The sequence below is a fragment of the Triturus cristatus genome, chromosome 3_2 (assembly GCF_964204655.1).
Source record: "Triturus cristatus chromosome 3_2, aTriCri1.1, whole genome shotgun sequence".
NCBI lineage: Eukaryota > Metazoa > Chordata > Amphibia > Caudata > Salamandridae > Triturus > Triturus cristatus.
Window position 1 is genome coordinate 551,843,313 of NC_140584.1, and position 23,116 is coordinate 551,866,428.

The following is a 23,116-nucleotide window of genomic DNA, read 5'->3' on the forward strand; positions in this document are numbered from 1 at the left end:
GCAGAAAAAGTGGAGAAATATGAGATATCAATAGTGTCTTACGCAGACGACACGCAGTTGATTGTCTTGCTCTCCCAAAACAAGGACCAAGCAGCTGTTCATTTTTCTGAATGTCTAAAGGAAATAGCACTCTGGATGACAAATCAGTGCCTCAAACTAAATGGCAGCAAAACTGAGGTCCTGGTCGTAGGGAAAACACCATCTATTTGGTCAAGCGCATGGTGGCCTGACTCTCTGGGCACACTACCTATTCCTAAAGAGGAAGTAAAAATTCTTGGAATATGGTTCGATTCTGATTTGACATTCGAGATCCAAATCAGGAAGGTAGCTGGGAAATGCTATGCCACGATAAAAACTTTGCAAAAAATACTAGACTTATTACCGTCTAATACCAGGAAGACCATTGTTCACTCTGTGGTAACCTCTCAATTGGATTACGGAAATGTTTTATATCTTGGAGCCACCAAGAGGGACATGGCCAGACTGCAGAGAGTACAGAATGCAGCAGCTCGGCTGGTGCTGGGGCTGCCACGAAGAACCAATGCAAAAAAATCTCTGACAGCTCTCCACTGGCTTCCTGTGGAGAAGCGAGTAGTATTTAAGGCAATGTGTCATTGCCATCGAATTCTGCTAAAAAAAGGTCCTAGGTATCTGCAACCGTTAATCACGAAATACATACCAGGGCGCTGCCTTAGATCAATAGATAAGGACCTGGTGAACATACCAAGAATCTTTAGAGCCAGAATGGGCGAACGTTCATTCAGGTACCGAGCTGCAAAATTATGGAATAGCCTTCCTGTCAACCTAAGAAGAGAACAATGCGAAATTATATTTCGTAAGCTACTTAAAACTTGGCTATTTGTTCATCCACCTCTGGAATAATTTTTCCGCTATATTCCTTTCAATGGCATGCGTGCAGAAACCCATCTCTCTTCTCCTTGAACTCTCTCTAGCGCGGGGACACACCGGTAGGTGTAACCAGGCGCTATATAAATGTATAAATAAATAAAAATATTATAAAGAATAAAGTACCTCGTGCCGTATGTGATAAGGATATTGCAAATCACCTCAGTATTCCTTAACCTTTAAAAGGAACTAGGGCTGTACTCTCATGCCTCTATGTGGTCATGTAACTCCTCTGTGATTTGCAATAGCCTTGTAATGTATGGCAGGGATTACTTTATCCAATATGTATTACAAATGTATTTTATTGTTTTAATTAGGCATATATTTTATGGAACTTTGCATTAAATATTTTTTTCACTAAGCAGATGTGTATTTTTTAAGTTTTTCATTTGTTTAAAACTGTGGTGGTTATTATGATGATAATATAAAGAGTAGTAATATTATCAGCTTAGTCTCACTGACCAAATAAACTGTTTCACCTACATTTAGTTAGCCATATAATGATGTTGTGAGATTTGCATTGACTCCTCTATATCATGTGCAAACTTCATAGTGATAATTACTCAAACTAAATCTTCACATTAATGTAATTATATATTCAGACCATCAGTAACACTCACAGCTGTTATAGGTATATTCTGTAAATAGTTTATAGTATTCAAGAATCATAATCGTTGGTATCTAATATACTGAAACCACATGCAAATGTTGACCAGTCTGTTCATTTTTAGTTAATACCATTTCAAAATTATTAATAAATCATTATTCAAAATATAATAGAACAATTTCTTTGATTTTTTTTCATTTGCCAAATATATATTGTTAGCTATCTTTAATAATACATTGTCAAAAGTAAAATAAGTTTAACTGAGCTGATGTGATTAAGAATTCTGGTAATGTTATGTTATCAATTCAGTTGACCAGCAATATGACCTTAGCGCTGGGAGGCCTACGGGTAGCCATCGCGCTTTACAAATCCCATTTCATTCATTCATTCATGACCTGCTTTGAAGTTGGTGACCGACGTAATTCATATTAGTGAATGTAACTTATTTGCTCATCAAGTGGAAAATGTGAAGAACTACTTTCGTATGTTTGAAAATTAACTAAAGGCTTAAAAAAGGTAAATAAGGTCAGTGCGATGAGGTAACCAGAAGTTTAAGTTACTGGGCATGATTCCAAAAGGGAAATATATGTGCAGAATTCTCCTCACACCTAGATTTCTACCTACATGTTGGTGAAGAGTTTTGCCTGGATGGTATTCACCAATTCAGGGTGGAAATCTCAGCTTAGTAGTAGAATTTATGAGTCTCTGCCCCCTTAATGTGGGAGTGAACTCTCCTGCGGCCGAAATTACAACCATAAAGTTACAACTAGTACTACTACAGTTTGGGGAGTTGTCTATCCAGTGGCTGTCAAGTCACAGAACTCTGAATGGAAGGGAATATAACAAATAAACATGAACCAAATCTCAGACACCTGACACAGAACCCTTCAATCACAGAGAAATGTCCTATGCCCTGCCCTTTTCCCATGGACTGTCTCTGTAAGAGGCACTCCTACAGAATCCAGGATGCAGACTGCCAACTCAGGAGGAATAGGTACATTGGTATCAATGGCACTCTAAATATGAGGAACGTGAAAGCCACCACTTTTTGGTAGAAGCCCCACTACATCACACTCTAAATATTGCCCTTATGTTTTATTATCAGAATTTGACCCAGAGCAAGAGAGTGAGAAAGAGAGAGAGAACACTGGGAGAAAGAAGAAGTTAGAGAAAGGTGGGAAATAATGATAAGAGGAGGAAGATGGAATGAGAAACAACCTGTGAGAGTGAAAGAAAAAGACAGTAAGTGCAGGGTGGTGAAGAAACGACGTATGAACTAGAATCAAGACAAGGCAACCTTGGTATTCAGGGGCCCTGCTCTTCAGCAGTGAGGTCTGCCTTCTAAATAAAAGTGTTAGGCCCCTTTACTTATATTTTACATATGCACTGGATTTCTGCCACTATGCTGAGAAATGCATTTATCTGCATAATGTTGACAGAGCCCTGGGAATCATCCAAGGGTGACCCATGGAGATGGAATGCAAGACCCCAGACATCCAGTAAAGAAAACAGAGATGGCATGAGAGAGAAAAAATGAATAGCTGAGGAGTCCACAGTGTGCGTCAAGGGAACATATTCGTAAATGTAGCATATTCAAGCAAGAGTGAAAAGAACTCTTATTCTGTGCCTTCTTTCTGCAACTCTCATGACGTCATTACCAGCAGTAAAGGCAGAGGAATGTAGCAATAGAAGAAGAATACGCTTAGTAGAAAACCTAATATATTTATTGGAAACCTAGTTATAAAAAGTGATTTTCATGCTAAGACTGATAAAGAGTAAGTTACCTTAAACCAAAAGTGGCATTTTAGATTTCAGGTAAAATTCTGAATCAGACCAAAAACATGAATACTGTCACGAGCATTGGCTTCCATTGAGTAGAATATAGTGAGGTCATTTAGAAAATGTATGTGTGAGGGGGACTGGAATGCATATCTTATTGCTAGTGCTGGGAAGCAGAGGGATTGCACCATATCCCAGTTCCATCAGATGTTTCTGGGCAGATCTGGGCTTCAAGCTGACCCAGGGAAACATGCTGAATTGGTATTGGTGTTATTTTTCAACACCAGGACACAATTCAGCAGTGTCCAGGCACGAGGGGGTGTTCTTACTTACTTACACTTTCACTTGGGCCCCAAACAAAGGCATGACATAAAGGGCTGTCAGCCCTCCTTTTGTTTGAGAATACAACTGGATGTGAGCTATCTGGAACATAAGATCTAAATATTCATACAATGGAAGAAAACAATGATGCACAGCATGTAATCACTTCACAAGTACTTTTTAGAACCTAAGTTTTGGAGGCAGGTTTTTAACTTTGTTCAAGTCCATATGTAAGAGAAGTGCTTGCATTGTGAGAATGCAAGATTGTTCTGTCTGTATGAGTATTTATACAAATATTGATGTAAATGAGACACCCTTTTTTCTATTTGATTCTTCTAAAATGCTACTCGTCCTAGTGTAGGAATTCAGAGCTCTTTTCATCACACATAGAGGCACAATAAATCATACATGTATGCAAATCAGTGTACAGGAAATGTTACATAAGATGTTGAGGGCTATATTTTATAAGGTGTAGGAATCACATATGATCCATACTTGTGGGACTTTATGTATTAAGATTGAATGATTGGGAGAAACACAAAGTTGGGATTATGCAGTGATTGCGGTTGTGTGTACTAATGAGACTTTATTACCTCCAAAAGAACACTTCTTTGTAATCTTAGAATAACAACAGATTGAGAAAAATCAATAAGGATCTAAATCCATGAATTACAGTTTTCATGCAGTTCCTTGATGTAAAGGGAGCATTGAATTGCTATATTAGAAGGCTTGCAATTTATGTACTGGAAGTAACAAAATGATCTCAGTGTCAAAAGCAGTAGCCCACTTACCTATCTCAGTAAAAAAACAAATCTCTGATCTGCCTTTACGTGATGTGCTTTGCAGCAGGTACGTTAACCTTCTATGCTACTTTATGAGTCAAAACTGTAACTGGGCAAAACACAGAAGACTCCCAGAACTGTGCTAATCACTAGAGTTATTTTACCACCTTTCTAATCCCCTCCAAAGTGCTGAGCACAGAACGGTCTCTGTTGCAAGTATCTTATCCGTGAAATATATTTTAAAAGCAGCCTCTTTGTGACCAATTAAGCTAATCTAGAACAGATTTACTGTCACAAATGTCCTTGATTATAATTTCTTTGCAGCTGTGCTTTTTTTTAAATAAATGTATAAGCTGGCTGTCAGACTGTGCTTTCCAATCTCCTTCTATCGTGACTCCACCCCATTTCCTTTACCACACCTTGAGCCCCAATTTATGGGTTCCCGGAGTATTTCTTTTTTCCAATCCCAGCACTATTTTAATCATAAAATTATAAAACGCTTCTCTCCCCCTTAACACTGAAGAAGATCACGTGCAGGGCAAAAGTATTTTGTGCTACAGTCATTGTACTGACATTAACGTCACCTAATCCTTTAAAATGTGCACATACAAGCTATCAATGTTAGAAAAAACTATCCCCCCCATTACAAAGCGGTTCTCCCATTGTGTTGTCTTTCACGGTATTGGTGGCAACCAAAATGTGAGCATTTTCTTCACTGTATCAGCCCGCAGCCTAGGACTCCTTAACAATAGCTCTTGTCACTTGGGCCGACCCTCAGAACACGCGCATTGGCAGATGACACTTGCACGAAGTCTTTGGAAGTCAGAGGCCACAGATTGTCCCCAACTCCACAAACAAATGCTTTTTTAGTCAAAGAAGCAATTCCGCGATGCGTATCGATTGGGTAACATCACAGCTGCCTCTAATAAGTGGTATGGAAGGGATGCTTCTGTGGGGCTGGAATTAGTTTTCGATTGCCCGGCCACAGTGTTGGCACTCCTATTTGGCGGTGCCACCTTTTCTGATCAATACCGAACCGCCGCGCGGAGAGTAATTAGGCCTCAGCGCGCGGCGCAACAAAGATCTGTGTTGACTGCGATAGACAGAGCCAGGGAAAAGGTCACGCGGAATCAGCAGCCAACTAAAAGGTGATGGGCAAAGAAAAGACCCCTTGCCTGAGAAGTACTTAGCTCTTTTTTAATTACTGTAATTTTCAACAAAAGTCAGAGAGTGAGATGATGAACCGCAGCACTTTCCTCCCTGCTGTTCCTGATGAGCCTTGATAGGCCTCGAAATTACGCATTGACTCTCCGTTTGATTTCTCCCAGTGTTTAGTGCTAATAACCTGTAGGGCCTCTTTTTTTCCCTTCTTTGTACCTCTCAGTCCTAGTGTCACTGCAGTAATTACACTGTGTGAAATCCGTACTGCAATCACAGCTGCCTACTTGCAGCTTCGCAGGCCGGGTCAGGCTGGGGACCAGCACAATAAAAAGAGCTAATGGCTGAGAGCGAGAGGTACCTTCTTTTCGGGTTTGTTTGTTACAAGGATGCAAAAATGAATTTTAGCACGGTCTGTCAATATCACAAGGTAAAAGCCTTCCCCGAACCCCAGAGCTACTCTCAGGTGTTATGATTCTGGCATTCTTCACGCTGCTCTTAAACATGATATTAATCAAAATGAGAATGTAAATATTCTCTACAGTAATAATTATGTAAAATCAAGTGGCAGTTAAGTATAAATAGAGCTAAATGTGTGAGAAAGGGTTAGCCTTTACGCGGGGAAGCCTTGCGAATTGTAATATTCATTATTGGTAATAGAATTCAAAAAGGCAATTTAGAAATGACATGCCCCCAAGGGCCTTTCCCTCGCGTCGCTTGCCAGATTTGTAAGTTTGTGCCTCGTACAATGTGATCGCTGTTGGCCAAGCAGCACCCACCGGCGATGCCCGACAGTAACATTGTTGTGGGCAATGGTGCCATGGAGCGGCCCTCTGCTGCTCGTCCTGACAACATGGCATTTTGGACGCCAATTTCAGCCCCATGCCTGCAATCACTTCGAGGAGCAGGCCTCCCCAAAAAAGGCTCTTTCCGCAAAGGTTGCATTGGAAATGTGCGCATTTACCCCAGTTGTGTTTCACCCCTAACTGTGTTGTTGAAGAAACACCGAACACTCATTGACAGGACTGTGTTAATATTAACTGCTAATGAAGTGAGCCGCCGCGCACCGTGCCATTTTACGATAAAATTATATCAAAAAGGTCATTTTGAACACATTACGCACTCTATTATTTCAGCTATTTATTTACAATAAATAAATAAATGAATAAACGCCATTCAAGAGCCACAAGGCATTTGGAAGTTGAGTGCGGCTGCCAAGGTTTGAAATATTTCAAGAATCTGTATTTAAAGGCGAACGAAGAGTATACAGAAACGACTTAATTTTAGAAAATCACACACCAACACTCCATGCACGACGCCAAAACCCGTAGGAACATATTTGACAGAAAATTATTGAAGCATAACAACGCTGTCTGTTTGAGGTTTTACAAAATCTGCCTGTCTCAGTAAACAACCGACGCGAGCAGCTCCCTTCCCGGCCCTGCATCCGTATGTTTTTTTTGTAGCTTGCGTTCGATAATCAATAACAAATCATTCACTATGTTCTGCTACTGCAAGAAATAACAAGTGACATTTTTTGTTCCACCACAAAAGTAACAAAGCAGGGATAAGGTTTTAAAAACGTGGACTAAATGAATAAAAAAAGGTAATTAGGAATTCAAAAATCGAACATAGATGATAAGGGCTGACCGGAATCAACGCTCAGGCCCAGGAGCTCTTTGAGTGATTGTGACGGTTTCAGCTCTCTCGTCTCATTGGCTCATTATCTGTCCCAGGGGATGTCCAGTGTCGAAACATGTCTACCATCCGCCCAGCTGGTGGGACATTTTCTGTGCTTAGTGTCGACTCCAATTTTGCCATTTCCATTCATAGAACCGCATTAACTGAAAATGTAATTAGCATTTATATTTACAAGTTAGGAAGTGAGCGAACACACCTCTAGAGCAACGCCTTATGGGGAAAAAAACTGCTTTTACAAACCAACATTCCTCCTCGATTTTATCTGGTTAACTAGAAATGTTTGTATCTATTTCATACATTTATGGATATAATCTTATCACAGTAAACTGAGATTGCAATGTTTTATTATTTTAAAGCAAGCAAAAAGAGCAAAATATAAAGTTGCTTATATTTTGTAGGTTGCAAAGCAAATATTTACTTTAAGTAAGTGTTTCTTGTTTCCCTGCAAAAGCAGAATTACCAAAAACAATTACATTTATCTTTTCTCCCCTCTGTGGAAATGTAGCAGTCGATTTAAAACTCAGATCTAAGCCAATACAAGTGAGCAATGCCTTGTGCTGCTAGCACAGCAGACGGGTGAGCTTCAGCAGTCTCCAGAAGTGTCAGACCTCACCCACCACAATGAATCAATGTTTGTGGCCCACCAATCTCAGAAGCCATTCTTTCAAAGAACAACACATATTGGCCACGTTCCTGCTTAAAACCCTCTAATCACCTAAAGTCTGTGAATATGGTCACAATCGTTTTCCTATAGACAATCTTGGGAAGGGAATTCAAATCTAATCCAATAGTAAATATTTGAGCATGAGGAGCCAACCAAAGGTAGCGAAAAAGCACTGCACACGCCACCAGATTACCAGACACAATGGAATGCAATTTAAGTAATAGAAATTCCTATAATTACAGAGTGTGATCCCTCCTAGTTTGAAACAACATCCCCATAAAATAAAGAGAATCACCTTTAGCACTATTTAGAGTACTTTAAATATGGTTAAACACACCACACACAAATTAAATACACAGATAATCAGCGGAGGACCTACATATATTTATACACAGTCTACTCAAAACAAATGTAGAACAAAGACTCTGAAAGCCTCGTCCTCATTGCCTCTTCCAAAGAAAAGAGTTCCATGTAAGACTTGAGAAGTTAACTCTTCAGCGGGACTAACCTAGTCCCAGTATCCGACCCACGGTCAATGGTGGTCAGCCTGAACTTGTGACGTTCTACCGGTCAAGCGTGACCAATAACCATGAGTGACACTTTCTGCTTTTGTTGTAATTCTCCCTAAAATCTTGAACATTTTATATCTCTGGTTCTAGTAATTGAATTTTGTGTAGTTTGGTGCCACTCTATCAATTAAAATTACTCTATTTTTCTTAAAACTGCTTCTGTCTAATAAGCACTGCAGCCCATATATTCTACACAAAGAATGACAATGGTTCAATAAATATTGGAACGTCTCCTTGTGTATTTCTTGTGTAACTCTCTGGGTATCCACAAGTTACTGAGCGGAATACCACTGAGGTCCACCCCACAGCCTCCAAGACAATGCCCCATTAAAAATGAGGCTACAAACAAGTTAGGGAAATTCTCCAACAGCTTGAATACCAGGGTCTAATAAAAAGTTGCATCTCTTCAATGAATAATCCCTTGTTTCCCAAAGTGAAACCTGATCATTCATATCTAGTATTAGATTACAGACACTTGAACACAGCTACTCACACATTTACAGTACTAAACACGCACAAAGCAGCACTAATGAACAACATAGTGAGGGAAAAATACAAAACCATACTAGATGTCTCAAATTAATTTTTCTGCCAAAATATAGTGCCTGAAAGCAGGTATTTGACTGCATTGTCCACGCTGGTTTCTCAGAGGCAATTTAGTTGATTGCCTCAGTGGTATAAGAATAGTCCCGGGCTGTTTTTGGCTAGAGTAATAGAACTTCTACAATATTTTGATGACCAGGCATTGTCCTATGTTCATGACATATACTTGACGAATTATGTCCTTTCAGTACACTTGACGAGAGTAGATCACATAGTTCTGGTTTTGCTCACATGGGCTACAAATTTGAGTAAAAAAAATCAAAGATTGCCAACCTCAATGTCCTCTTTCTAGGAAACGAGCTGTCAAGTAGCCCTGCAACACATTTCATAGATAAATGTGTGCTCCTACAACCGCCAACTATGTTGAAGAGGTTACAGTCCATATTGGGATTCCTCAATGTTGGGAGAATTTATATTCCAGATTACACAGAATGGGTTAAACTAGAATCACAATGGTTCAATAAATATTGGAACAACGCTTAGAGTATTTCTTGTGTATCTCTCTGGGTATCCATGAGTGACTGAGTGAAAAGGTTCTAGATCTGTAACCATGATTCCTTGTGGAGTCAGGGTTGTCATGTTCTAAGTTTTCCCAATCCATTTGTTACCTTCTTAAGTTTAGGGGTACTTATGGTGGCACTGTGAGCTAGCAGGACTTTAGGCCAACATGTCCTGAGGGGGTGCATAGCATCAGTCTGGCACCATCTCAACATTTATGTTGTAAACAAACACACAGTTCCTGCTGAGAAACTGGAAACCATACAACAGTGGCTCTGTGTTTGTGATCATGTTGAACTTCCAGAATCCCAAAATCATATAGGCTTGTGCATGAAATATGCTTTTCAGAAGGACAAACTGGAATTCTGGCATTCCTATAACTGGTGTGTTGTGTCCAACAATGTTAAGATGGACAGATCTTGTCAGTTTTGAAGACTGTTTTTGGAAAGGAAGGACTTTACTTTCTGAAGCAGAGATCATGTGGTTTGCATATTTGTCAGTCTTGAATCAGAGGGAATATTCAGTACAAATGCCAACAGATACCCCACTCTGCTAAGCCATCTAGATACATTGATGAGAGCCAGCCCTCAACTTGTTATTGTTTAGTCTTGGGTGCATTGAGGATAAATTACATTTGCACCGATCTAACTTTCAAGCTGGTGTTAGACATCCAATCTTTGAAGATGGTGATGTATACCCCGAGAAAAAATATATCAGAATATAACCAAAGAATATATATTTTATTTTTTGGGGTACTCTGGACATAATTGAAAAGCAGAACATGGGATTTTTTTAAACCATGTTTCATACATCCTGAATGATTTTGCTACATGTTTCTTCTGTGTCATCAGCCTTCCCCAGGGCACATGCAATCCATACCCTAACTGAAAAAGTATTCTCATGCTATGCAGTAGAATCCTAAAGCTCTACTATCTTTTCTCAGGATATACATCACCATTTTCAAAGATTGGATGTCTAACACCAGCTTGAAAGTCGACAGTACAAATTTAAATTGTCCTCAATGTACTCAAGACTAAACAATAACAAGTTGAGGGCTGGCTCTCATCAATGTATCGGGATGGCTTAGCAGAGTGGCATATTGTTTGGCATTTGGACTGAATATTCCCTTTGCTTCAAGACTGACATACATGCAATCCACGTGATTTCTGCTTCGGGGAGTAAAGTCCTTCCTCTGCAAAAGCAGTGTTCAAAACTGACAAGATCTGATCCATTTTAACATTGTTTGACACAATACACCTGTGATAGGAAAGCCAGAATTCCACGTTGTCCTTCTGAAAAGCATCTTTCATGCACAAGCCTGTATGGTTTTGGGATTCTGGAAATTCAACATGATCACAAATGCAGAGCCACAGTTTTACGGTTTCCACTTTCTTAGTAGGAACTGTTTGTTTGTTGACAACATAGATGTTGGGATGGTGCCAGACTGATGTTATGCACCTCCTCAGGATATGTTGGCCTAAAGTCCTGCTAAATATATGTCATCAACATAGGACAATGCCTGGTCATTAAATTATCCTAGAAGTTCTGCTACTCTAGCCAAAAACAGCCCAGGGCTATTCCTATACCCCGAGGCAATCAATCGATTTGCCTTTGAGAACCCAGCATGGAAAAAGTAGTCAAATACCTGCTTTCAGGCACTATATTTTGGCAGAAAAATACATTTGAGATATCTAGTGTGGTTTTGTATTTTTTCCTCACTATGTTTTCATTAATGCCACTCTGTGCTTGTTTTGTACTGCAAATGTGCGAGTAGCTGTGTTCAATTGTCTGTAATCTAATATTAGATATGAATGGTCAGGTTTCATTACGGGAAGCAAGGGATTATTCATTGAAGAGGTACAACTTTTTATTAGACCCTGTAATTCAAGTTGTTGGAGAATTTCCCCAACTTGTTTTTAGCCTAATTTTTAATGGGGTATTGTCTTTGAGGCTGTGGGGTGGACCTCAATGGTATTTCGCTTAATCACTCGTGGATCCCCAGAGGTACCCAAGAAATACACAAGGAGGCGTGCCAATATTTATTGAACCATTGTGATTCTTGTGTAGAATATATGCGCTGCAATGATTAATAGACAGAATCAGATAAAAGTGATTAGCAGTATGAGAACAGTAAAACGGATGACAATTCTACCATTGTGCTAAAACAGCGTATATATCCTGTCATATAAGCACTGTGTATAGTGTACTCCTACTATGCACTCCCTAACTTAGTTGCCTGGGGTTTGTGATCTGCCAAAATCTCCTATTCAATGAGCTAACTCCTCATTACTTGTGGGTGAATGTGTTCAGGTCCCCGTCTTGGTCACAAGTTGGACAACCCTCCTCGCAGTGGGTAAACAGGAGTCAGCTGGGCTGAAACTCCGACAACAGCGGCCTCGTAGTGGCAGCAGAGTGCTCCTCTGATTTGAACGCCGAAATGCGTGTGTATAAAAAATAGCAGTGGCTTCAGCCGGGCTGACATTGTTTATCCTCTTGTGATAGGGATGATGCCTTATGGACGAATAACAAACATCAACATTTGCACAATGTACTAAATGTTCAAGGTGTCGTGATAGTGTACTTATGAAGCAAAAATGTAATTAATGTGGTTTCAGAGAAACTAATCCTGCACTGTCAAACAAGCAAATGTGTGTCAAAAGTCAGCGTGTAAAAAATAAGGCAACTTAGGAAAAGTGTGCATGTAAAATGGCAGAGTTTCTTCCCGGTCCTAACCCAGCCACATGACACCACATTACCTTCAAGACAAGCTGCATCATTTACAAATTACCCAACAAGAAGATCCCTCTTTTCCCAGTTTGAAACATCTGAATCTTACAATAAGACATGCCTAGAATCAAAAAGTTGCAAGAAGGAGAAACCGAGACAGCAAGCCTTCTCGTTTCCACAAAATAATTTAGAAGAAGATCCAATCATGAAAGCAGAAGAAGACACATGAGATATGTAATTTGAAGTGATGACAACATGAGATTGTATTTCACGCCTAAAACCAATAAAATATGTTTAAAAAAAATGAAAGCAGGTGAAGACACTTCTGAATGCATAGCTTCACATATCCCATTATCCCCCATTTACCACATCTTTACCCTCGTAAAATCCCTGCACAAAATTAAATGTCCATATGTTTAGCATTCTGTCCTCTATTGGATTAATCTGTTAAATCACTTTAAAGATAAAGACAGGTCTAGAGATGCGCAAGAGGCTATGCTCTTTTTGGAAATTATCAATAGTTTCTCAGAGTTGTTCAGTTGAGAATTTGGGAGGAGCAGTCTAGGTTTATTCCTAATAGAAAGTCATTTACTTCCTTCTTGTGACACACATTTTATGTTTTCCTTGAACTTTTGAACAAAATATTCAGAATTTTTCAGGAGAAGTTGCAATTGTTGCACACAGTTTCTGTGAGCTTGGGATTGTGGCTTTCTGTAAGACAGACTTAAAGTGCCCTAGGTGCGACAGGTGTGCCCAGATATGGGTCCCTTGTTCACTGTGCCACAGGACTCAAGCTATTCCTCACTTCAAGGCCTAACTATACTGAAACTGTTCTGGTTTGCCCGTGTTCCTGCTCAAAGAGTACCTGGCAGTTTGTGATGGGTATGGGGACGATGTGCTGCATTTATTGTGCAGATGGACATTTTGATGCCTGCTGTAGCGCCTAATTAAACAATACTGTAGTTGGAGGCAGTGAAGCACCCATGGACAGGGCAGGGAGGACAACCAGGGGTGGGGGTGCACCCAATAAAAAAAAGAAAAATGGTAATCACCTTGGGGCAAACAGCAGTGCCAAGAGTTGGTCCGTGTTTGCTGCGTGGTGAAAAGTTTGCAAATTTTAATGCTGCACTTCTCCTATTAGAGCAGGCCAAAGCTGATTTGCGTTTGCCTAGTTCCTGTCTGAGGTGGAATGGTATGGAAGAATACAATGGCCTGAGATTCAGCCCTAAGTAATTACAGGTGGCTGAGATTATTTCAAACTTTCCACGCATCACTTTTATGTTTTCCTTATATTTTGCTCGTGCTATCTACAGCAGCCTTTGAGTATTTTCTTTGTCTAATCATTTTAAGAGAGGGAAGTTGGCATGACAATCTGACCATAATACATAAATCTAATATTCTAGTTCCAGTGTATGTCCCTATATTTGGGTCATGTTCTGATAGAAAATGACATTTTTGTATTTTTATGTGACTATTGATCTTTAGGGGTCTATACATCAGATGATCAGATGAAGATAGTAACTGGCACTAATAAAGATTTTCCTTTACCCTTAAAAGCAAATCTTAGCTCCCTCCTAGTTTCAACAAACGTATGTATTTTGTTGGTATTAGGTATGATAAAATTAGTTCACATGCCTCGTCGAACCAAGTTTCAGTAATAAACAAAATAACTTGTTGTCTACCATAAAGTTCTGCAATGTGTGTCTAGGTTTTCCCACAGAGTTTATGGTAAAGAGTACATATGTGTTGAGGGTCTCTCAGGTGGCATGTGCACCGCTCCAGTAGGGAAGTGAAGGGGAGAGGAAGGATAAGGTTTATTCTGGCAGGATGGAGCTTTGGATACTTCTCCCTGTCCAAAAAACATGGGATTGAAGTTAGGCTGCTGCAGCAGCCAAAGCCTCATGTGTGTTTCAGGCAAGAATTACTGGCCATCATTTCTTTATGGTTTTCCTATACCCAGAAAAACCACTTGTGGAAAATCCTACCTATTCTGAATTGGGGAAAGTTAAATTGTGTGCAGTATTTCCACTCCACCTTTATTAGAATTGGTACTAAGTGATGACTTACATATTGTAGAAAAGCAGTTACTTTTTTAGCACGTGTTATTTCTGAGTTTTGAGTTGCATCCAAGAAGGCCACAAATGTGTAACTCGAACCATATATTTTCAGTAGCACCTACGGGTGGTGTAATTGTATATTACAGCTCATGTGACATTTAACTTCCATGCAATGCTGCACTTCCTACACCTACTTAAAATGGCCTGAGCAGAAAATTATAGAATGCAACTATATAAGGCAACTGGAGCACATTTTGTTCCTCATATTGAAGGGACAGAGCACAGGCACTGTGAAACTGAAAGTCAGTGTGACGTTAAGCAGATTCATAATACCCGCAATAACTATTCCGTGAAAAGGTGTACAGAGATCTTGTGGATAAGGCAACATTGCGATATTACCCTGTTACCATTTCAATTACCTTGCCCACCTCGTTGCTAAATAGAGACGGGGCTTCGGAGTAAATGCAGGACCAATATTGATATAGCTGTTGGTAATTGTCTAGGGCTATCAACGTTCCTTGAGAAGAGATCTGAAATTTCTAGTCGCAGTCCAAGAGAATGATCGTAACCAGGACTACATACTTGTTATGTTGCTAATGTTCTTTCGTTTATGATGTAATAACATTCTTTAAAGGGCTGCATGTTTGGGCAGCAAATAAAAGTATTTGCATAATGCTAGCCTCCGAATGTCTTTAATGAAATCAAGATTCTCTCTGCATAATAATTGGAGAATCGTCATTCTTCAGAGTAATATTGATTTCACAAGGGCACCTTTTCTTCTCCCCAGTACTGCACAGGTTCAGGTGGCCTTAGACAAACTTGAATTCGGCACGCCACTAACATCAACACTGGGTGCTTATATCAGAGTTACTGAGCTTGAGAATAAGTGTTCATTGTATTCTGTCACCTCAGATTGAATCAGTCTACTAGTAATACCTGTTTGTAGAAATTCACTCTAATTCATACCTGACTTGTGTAGGATCCTTCTAAGGAGTGTTGCAACTGGGTTCCGCCCATTCGGTATGCCTGGATTTTTTTGCGTTATGGATCACCCTGTTTTGGACATTTTACTGTTGTTGGGTCTCACTACACGTGTCTTTCCCACAGTAATCACATGGCAACTGGGCTGCTTGTGTTTACCACTAGTGTTTTCCTTTAAAATATAATGCCACTGCGATTCAGCAAGTGTAAGAGGCACCTGGCTGGTTACAGATGAACACGTATACACATGTGTGTGCACATGTGTGAGGGCTGCACAACTTAAACTACTGTCAGACGCAATCCGGTAACTGCGCAGATGAAGCCCGGAACAGAGGAGACTCTGCAGGATTAGATGTTGACCTGGGGTAGGCCTTATATTGTTAGTGTACACTAATAGGGAAATTCAGTGAGATTTATTCTTTTGTCTTAAGTGACACTTTTTTACCCACATTTTGGGAAAACTGCTTTAGAATGCTGTTTCACTTCCTTTAGTCGTACAAAGTCCAGTGGCGTATCAAAATGTGGTGGGGTGTATCCTGTGTGAGAAAATAAAATCTGCAGGTTCTCAAAATGTATCTGTACAACTTATAGGTCATCCAGAATTGTCATATTTCTCTGGCTCAGCTCAGGATCAGAGCCCAGGCCTTTTCCCACCCTGCTGTGCCAAGTTAAATACATTTCTCCCCAGCAGCAGTAACAAAGGGAGCAATTAACAGTGCTTCACTCAGCTCCTGAGGAGGATGGGGTGGGGCTGAAGTATCTGCATCAATGAATCAGCTGTCATACAATACCAGGGACGGGCTTGGCTAAGCCCCCTGATCAAAGGAGGGAGTCCAGACCTCTGGAGCTAACACAGGAGGGGGCTCCTCCTTGAAGGTTTGGTGAGAAAAGTTCTGTCAGTGATGTTGCTGGACCCTGGGACTGCAGTGGACAACTGGAAGGAGGAATCCCCTGATGCCCAGGAAGGACTAAGGACTCTGCCCAGTTGACCCCAGGACCAGTGGGTCTCTCCAAGTGCCAGTGAGGCTGGCCACCTTATACCCCCTTAGAACCATTTGGGAGAAAGCTGTGGACGTTTGCGTCCAAAGACAAAGACCAGGAGGAACCCTGGAGCGGGGAGCCAGGAGAACTAGCTCCCTGTGCATTGCACTTCTGTGGAGGTGTGGAGGTCTGCTGAAACTGCCCCTGGTGGCTAGAGCTAGTCACCAGGTGTAAAATGAGCGCAGGATCACCCAGATGAGCCCAACAAGACCTGAGTGATGGCATTTGGAAGATTGGCAACCTTTCCCTTTTTCCCAAATTGAGCACATGGGGCTCCCCTGCAGTTTCTGCGAATTACCTCCTGCATGGGCCAGGGTCCTGCGGTCGGCTCATGAAGATTTTGTCTAATTTTTCCAGGGTGGTGGCATGCTTGGGGTCTCAAGACAAGAAGTGAAGGGGGAGTGCCATTGCATGCCCCCTCAGTAGTGGTGGACCTGCCCCTCTTCCTGTACCCATGTCCAGGGGAGTTGGCAGCAACCGCGAGAGAAGAGATTGGTAAGGAGAAGCTGCAGTAATGCGGCGGTTTCAGGGGAAGCTAGAGGTGGGCTCCTTCAGCTGCGACCAACATTTAGGAAGCACCCAGGTACCCACAACAAAAAGAAAAACAGAAGGGAGATGCCGCACAGCAAAGAAACTTCAGCAGCTCTCTCTGGGGCAGTGGGAGAGCTGCTCAACGGATATTCACCACTCTGGCTGGAGTGCCCCATTATACCCTGTGGGGCTTTTTCATTTGCATGCTTTCCCAACTCCTGGTGGCCCCAGGATGGCAGAGGCACCATCAACATTATAAAGAAAATGTGGGGGGGGGGGGGGATGCCCCCCCCAAGAAATGCTTGAAAAGGACTGACCCTATTATTGCAGGGTCATAGAAAGCAGGACTCCTCTGAAATTTATATTAAATGTTTCAAAGCACTCCAAATGCTGGAGCTTTGGCTCTACAGCTGGGAGTGTAATATTCTCTAGGGGCTTGTGTTATTGCAGCATTTATGGTGACCTGAAAATGTTTAAGAAGGTACATGTTGTACTGCACTCTCTAGAGGATGAGTCTATGGTTGCATGTTATGTAATCAAAATGTGATGCCCTCTGTGGGCTGTTTTTATGGTTGCGTTTTTATGGTTGGAAAGTATATAAAAACACACAGACACATGTTTTGCTAATTTTAAGATGTGTTCTTGCTGTAATAATGTTGACAGTGATTATGGATCACTGTGAATATGCTTTTTTAACAGTTTTAAGTGCATTTGCACATGATTATTACTGATCATGGCGTTTACGTACACAATTATATCTTTAGCATGTGGTTTGGTGATCCTAAACCTTTGACCAAGCCAGTAAACTTGCCTTATATGTTTGTGTCACCTTTTGGTGGGGGAGGGTCAGAGGTTATTGTGGAATGTCATCTATGGTATTTCCATCTGCCAATGTACATAACTGTAAATTACTGCTCGCATTTAGTAGTGTGAGTCAGTGGTGGCTGGTAACCTGAATAACTGGTGAGGCAAGCACATCAGTTATTTGATGCACTGACCAGCAATGCCTTTAAGTTTAACGCTAAAGCTGTTAGTCATTGCTCGTTATAAAAAGTGTCTGTAACAAATTCCGACTGAGAGCTCTTTGGCGTAGAAGCTGAAGGCAGTACAAGTTTCTTGCAGGGCTTGTCAGTTGGTCATAAATATAAAAATGTACTTACCCACAGCATGCACTGGCTCACCTCCTCCGTTCCTCATGCATCCAGTCCATTAGTGCTGGTCTGAAACAGTTCTCAACCCCAATTCAGACACTGCTCTCATGCTTCTAATAAGGTTAAGCAGCATGAGAGCAGGGCCAGGATTGTTTGGCGCAGGCTGCCTCAACCCTCCCTCAAGCACTGTGCCTGCTCCCTACCCAGCTGTCTGAGACAGCTGGGTGGTGAGGTTTAAAGTATGGATGTCAGGCTGGCCGTCGCAAGACAGCCAGCCAAAGTGACATGCGCACTACAAAGTGGAGCGAACACCACTCCTCTGCTGCCAGTTAGTAGCAGTGCTCCCACCCCAATACAAACACAGCTCGGGCTGGGAGCATTGAAAAATAAAAAGGAAATAAATTAATTTTATTACCATTTTATTTTTCACCTTTGCTTTGTAAGGGGGTGATGCCCCTCCACCCTAATGGAGGGGCTGTCGCTGGTGTGTGTGTAATAAATGTACTTTTCCCTTTTCTAAAGCAAAAGCAATGACTGGACAATCATTTATTGAGTGTTATTTGTGCGTGCCTGTGAATGGTGATAACTAGCCCACATCACCTTCCCTGAGTAGGCTGTGGACTGCTCTGCCTCGCTACTCTGAGAGAATCAAGCACTACAATGGGGTTCTTGGTTCCCAGTAATGGGAAATTGTGGACCTAATACTTGAGCAGGCCACACAACTAATAAGCCAATTTCCCTCATGGAGCTAAGGCACTTATTTTTCCAATTTAGAAATATAAAACTTCCACCCACGATGCAAAGGTAGTTTGTGATTGTTTTGTACCTTTACCAGAACTAGCACTTAATTATTGTGTACAGGTGTGCCCAGAAAGGTCTTGAGATTATGGCTTAACATGTTCACTAGTATGAAGTGCTTCAACACTATGGGTGGATGAAATATGCTGCCTCTTATGGGAGGACTGCAATTGCATCACTTTTGTTGCTGGGCACAATGAACTTAACATATAGGGGAAATTATTGTTCCACCAGCCAATTTGCTCTTTGTAGAAAGCAGGAGACATTGGTCACTACGAAATGGCATTGATTCACACCTAATTTAAAAAAAAAATTAATTAAAAATTCATCTTTGTATGTGCATGAATAACTTTCTAACTTTTCATATATCATGTTTTACTTTGTTGATCATCTAATGAATAATTAGAACATTAAAAAAATGTATTGTGAGTTTAAAGCTTATAAATAAATGTACTTGTTTGTATAAGAGATGTAAAAAGGGTTGGATTGATTCACAAAAATAAACTAGTGATGTTTTAGCCTAGAAAGGTTTTCATTGTTGGCTAAAAGATGTATATATGCATATACATTTGTAAGGAATTAAATATTTAAGATTTGTTTTCAAAATTGGCACCATTTGCTAAAATGTTATAAATATTCCTTCACACCTTTTATTAATTTCCCAATGTTTATTATAATGTTCTGGAAGTTGGGTGCTGCTTTGAACAAAGAAAGCAACGTTTTAAGGTAAAAATCCTTTTTTAACATAGTGACAAGCAACTCCCAACTTTTAAAAACATCTTTTGTGTCATGTGGCATAAGAGGAGATTTTCCTGAGCAATTTCTATTACAGGAGTTCTGTTTTTGGATCACAACCTAATCCAACAGAATTCCCACAGAAAAAAAGCTTACAGTCTTCAATATCGTCGTGGTAAAATTAAATGTTGAGGATGCAAATGTTTTTTTTTCCATTTTGGGACCTTCAGGTTTCAAATTCTTTCCCACAAACCATTAATTGTATTTATAACTATCACATTTTGTGGAAACCACCTAAGGGCTATGTTTTTAATAAAAATCCCTTTTCTACTTTTGTTAGACATGCGAGGCAGTTTAGCATAGATTTTGCATTCTTTCCAGGCAATATGTCCTTTGGCTTGATTATTTTATCAATTTAAAGTTGTAAATAACTATTTAGGAGGCCATGATTAGAGCATTGAACCCTACAATCTCGGAGGTCTTGAGAGGAGCATTGATTGCTAACCTTGAGGAGGCCAATAAAGGAACACGGAGCCCGGAAATCTAGAATTTTATGAAAACTGCATGGATCCATATATTCTAGGAGACCATGAAGAAAGCATGCTATCCTAAAATCTAGGAGGCCATTAAATTAGTATGGAATCAATTGACTCTTTCGTTTTTCTGTTGATATGCACAATGACACACTTGTTTGTGCATTCACTTCGTGCTGGTAGAGCTTAACCAACTGTCTGGATTTTTTTATATTGAATTATGGATTGGTTGTTTATTTGTATATTCTTTGTGTTGAAAAGTGCCAGAGCTTCTGTAAAAGGAAAAAAGAATCTTGAGGACGTCACCTAGTAGTATCCCCAATTACTGAAAAAGGCAATGATATGGCCCTTTGTTAGTGTATGGGGAGCGCTCCAGCTGGCACAATGTAATTTTACTTGAAAAACTGTACAATCCTATACTGTTCCTCTTTGTGTGTTTTTCAGTCCCACATGTCCTTGTGGCTGGTGTACCATATTATGATTTAATGCATCCTAACCCTTTATGTTAATGCCTTTGGCATTCCTGGAATTAGATACCCCCTATTTGTACTAACATTGTTTGTTTATGATATGTGGCATGTAGTGCAGAACAAGTGATAGTTACATTGTGAGTTACATTTGCTGTACCGGATTTCGAACTGTGACCCAAACATGTTTTGAATGTTCAGCCTGTGAACTTCTAAAGTTAGTAGCATCCACTGCTGAGCTATTTCTTGAGCATGTTTTGCAGCTATCTGATATTTTCAAATTTTTAAGTTCTACAATGTGAAAACCACCTTGTTGTTGTTTCCTGTCAAAGGAATGTCTTATGGTTTATTTTTAATGTTCAGGTGATATGTAGGTGATTTCCACTATATGCAATAGAGGTACAATCCGTTCCCTTTTTGGGCAATTTAGAGCACTCTACAAAAGTATTATAATCGGCATGTGTACGTGGTTGAGGGTTGCCTGTTTTAATGGGTGGAAGTTATAGCACTAACATCTATAAATTGAATTTTATTCACGTATATGTTTTGTCACATTGTCTTATTCATTACAGCTTTCATGTATTGTATTGAGTTGTAATTGTATTTAAATAGCGCTTACTACCCTTGACGAGGCGCAAATTACTTTACTTTGAGTAGTATATATATATATATATATATATATCGTGTATAATATTTTGTCAACATCATGAAACATTTTTCTACGTATAGGTCTCAAACATTAAATTCATTTTTTGAAATATTATCATTTCCATTACCAAACTTAACGTTTCATATGACTTGCCTTTTGCTAGATTTTTTTTAATGCATGCTTTAATTCACAACCTTCCACATCGCAGATTTGACTTGCAGCTTGTCTAGGTCCTCAGCTATATTTAAGATTCGTCAGACAGAAAAAAGAGTTGTGGGCGGCTATAATGTATAAGGTGTCAATAAGATGCAAGGACAGTAATTACAGATCATAAAAGCAACAAACAATGTTGAACCAAAAAGTACCAAGTTGAACACTTGCTTGCATTTCATCTTATTTCTGACACAGTAACTAACAATCCAAGTGCTTTTTGCTTCTCTTTGAGAGAGATTGTGTGCATATATGTGAGAACATTTATATACTTCCTTGGAAAACATAATCTATAACATCAATATGACTAAACATATTTTATTCTGAATATTGTAATTAACCTACCTCTCCCAAAAAATTTTTTTATGTGCAGATAAATGTGGCACTCCATGGAGACACTGGAAAAGTTTCTCAAAAATCAATCCTTTCAATGTCTGCAGAGGAACTCCATGCAACATATGAAGACGTAAGAATATAATGTTCTTAAAAACATTTGTAAACTAATAGTATTCCAAGGGTCTAGTACTTCATAAATGTGTGAAGAAGAAATGCTAAATATAATCAAATTGTGTTAATTAACACATTTGTTTGATTTTTGACCAGCTAGGGACAGTTCTATCTTTTTTGAAGAGGGCAGATTCTTTCTGTAGAATTAGAAATCAAGCTACACTATATTATATATATGTGGCTTACAGTGACTGAAAGCTCAGGGAATATTTTTTTATGTTTGTTACATTAGAGTTGTTTGATCTATCACAGGCTCAACAATAGATTGCAATATTTACTACACATACAAAATGTATGTTTTGACCAAGTTGCATAGCCCAACCTTTGTCATGTTTACTTTTTGTTTACGTTACACTGTTCTCTCATGATGAAGCAAAGCAAGCAAACATTTAGAGAGACAATCCGATATTATTCGGTACCACATTTAACAAGCTATTGCCTATTTTTATTTCAGCTACATCGCAAATGTAACTAATGAGACCTGGATTTTTTGTGTGCCACAGTAGTACATGAGAGTTAAGAGTTAAAGGGCCAGATGTACAAAGCCATTTAGCATTTCTTCATGGACCAAATCACTATTTCGGGCTATCAAGAAATGTTAAGTTGGCTTTTTGTCTGCACACAGCCCTTTAAGCGGTTGCAAATTACGATTTCTATCCAGTAGAAATAGTTATTTGCGATCTCCTAAATAGGAAATCACAAATAGGGATTACCTATTTGCTATTCCTATGCACATGTACAAAGCATTCCCTAAATGTGAATTGGACATTTAGGAAATGCAATTACCATCGACTTCAAGTCGATGGTAACCATGTGCAATTTAAAAAACACACCCAAATATGTTTTTTTTAAGTGTGATAGAGCGTACACCTCTAGGGCATATGTGTCATCTACATGAGCATCACTATTTTTGGGGTGCATCACGAGGGGCTGTATGCCCATAGCCATCCTTGGTTTAGCATTTCCAAAATAGGAAATTGCTATTTTGGAAATGCTGAACCAGCCCATTGGAAATCATAGCATGGGATTTCCTATTTGCGATTTCCTAATAGCGAATCCTATTTTGCAGGAATTGCCATTAGGAAATCGGATATTTCATACATATAATTTTGCATTTCCTAAATAGTGTTTTCTAAGGAGT

General features: G+C 39.8%; 1 protein-coding gene across 2 annotated transcripts in view; it reads left to right on the forward strand.

Annotated features, from left to right (window-relative positions):
- DCDC1 (doublecortin domain containing 1) overlaps nucleotides 1-23,116 on the forward strand; it is a 1,503,674-nt gene that overhangs the window by 506,044 nt on the left and 974,514 nt on the right. For both annotated transcript variants that reach the window (XM_085648291.1, XM_085648292.1), the window contains one exon: nucleotides 21,842-21,934. In XM_085648291.1, the coding sequence (XP_085504417.1) occupies nucleotides 21,842-21,934 (93 nt within the window). The remainder of the gene's footprint in view (nucleotides 1-21,841; nucleotides 21,935-23,116) is intronic.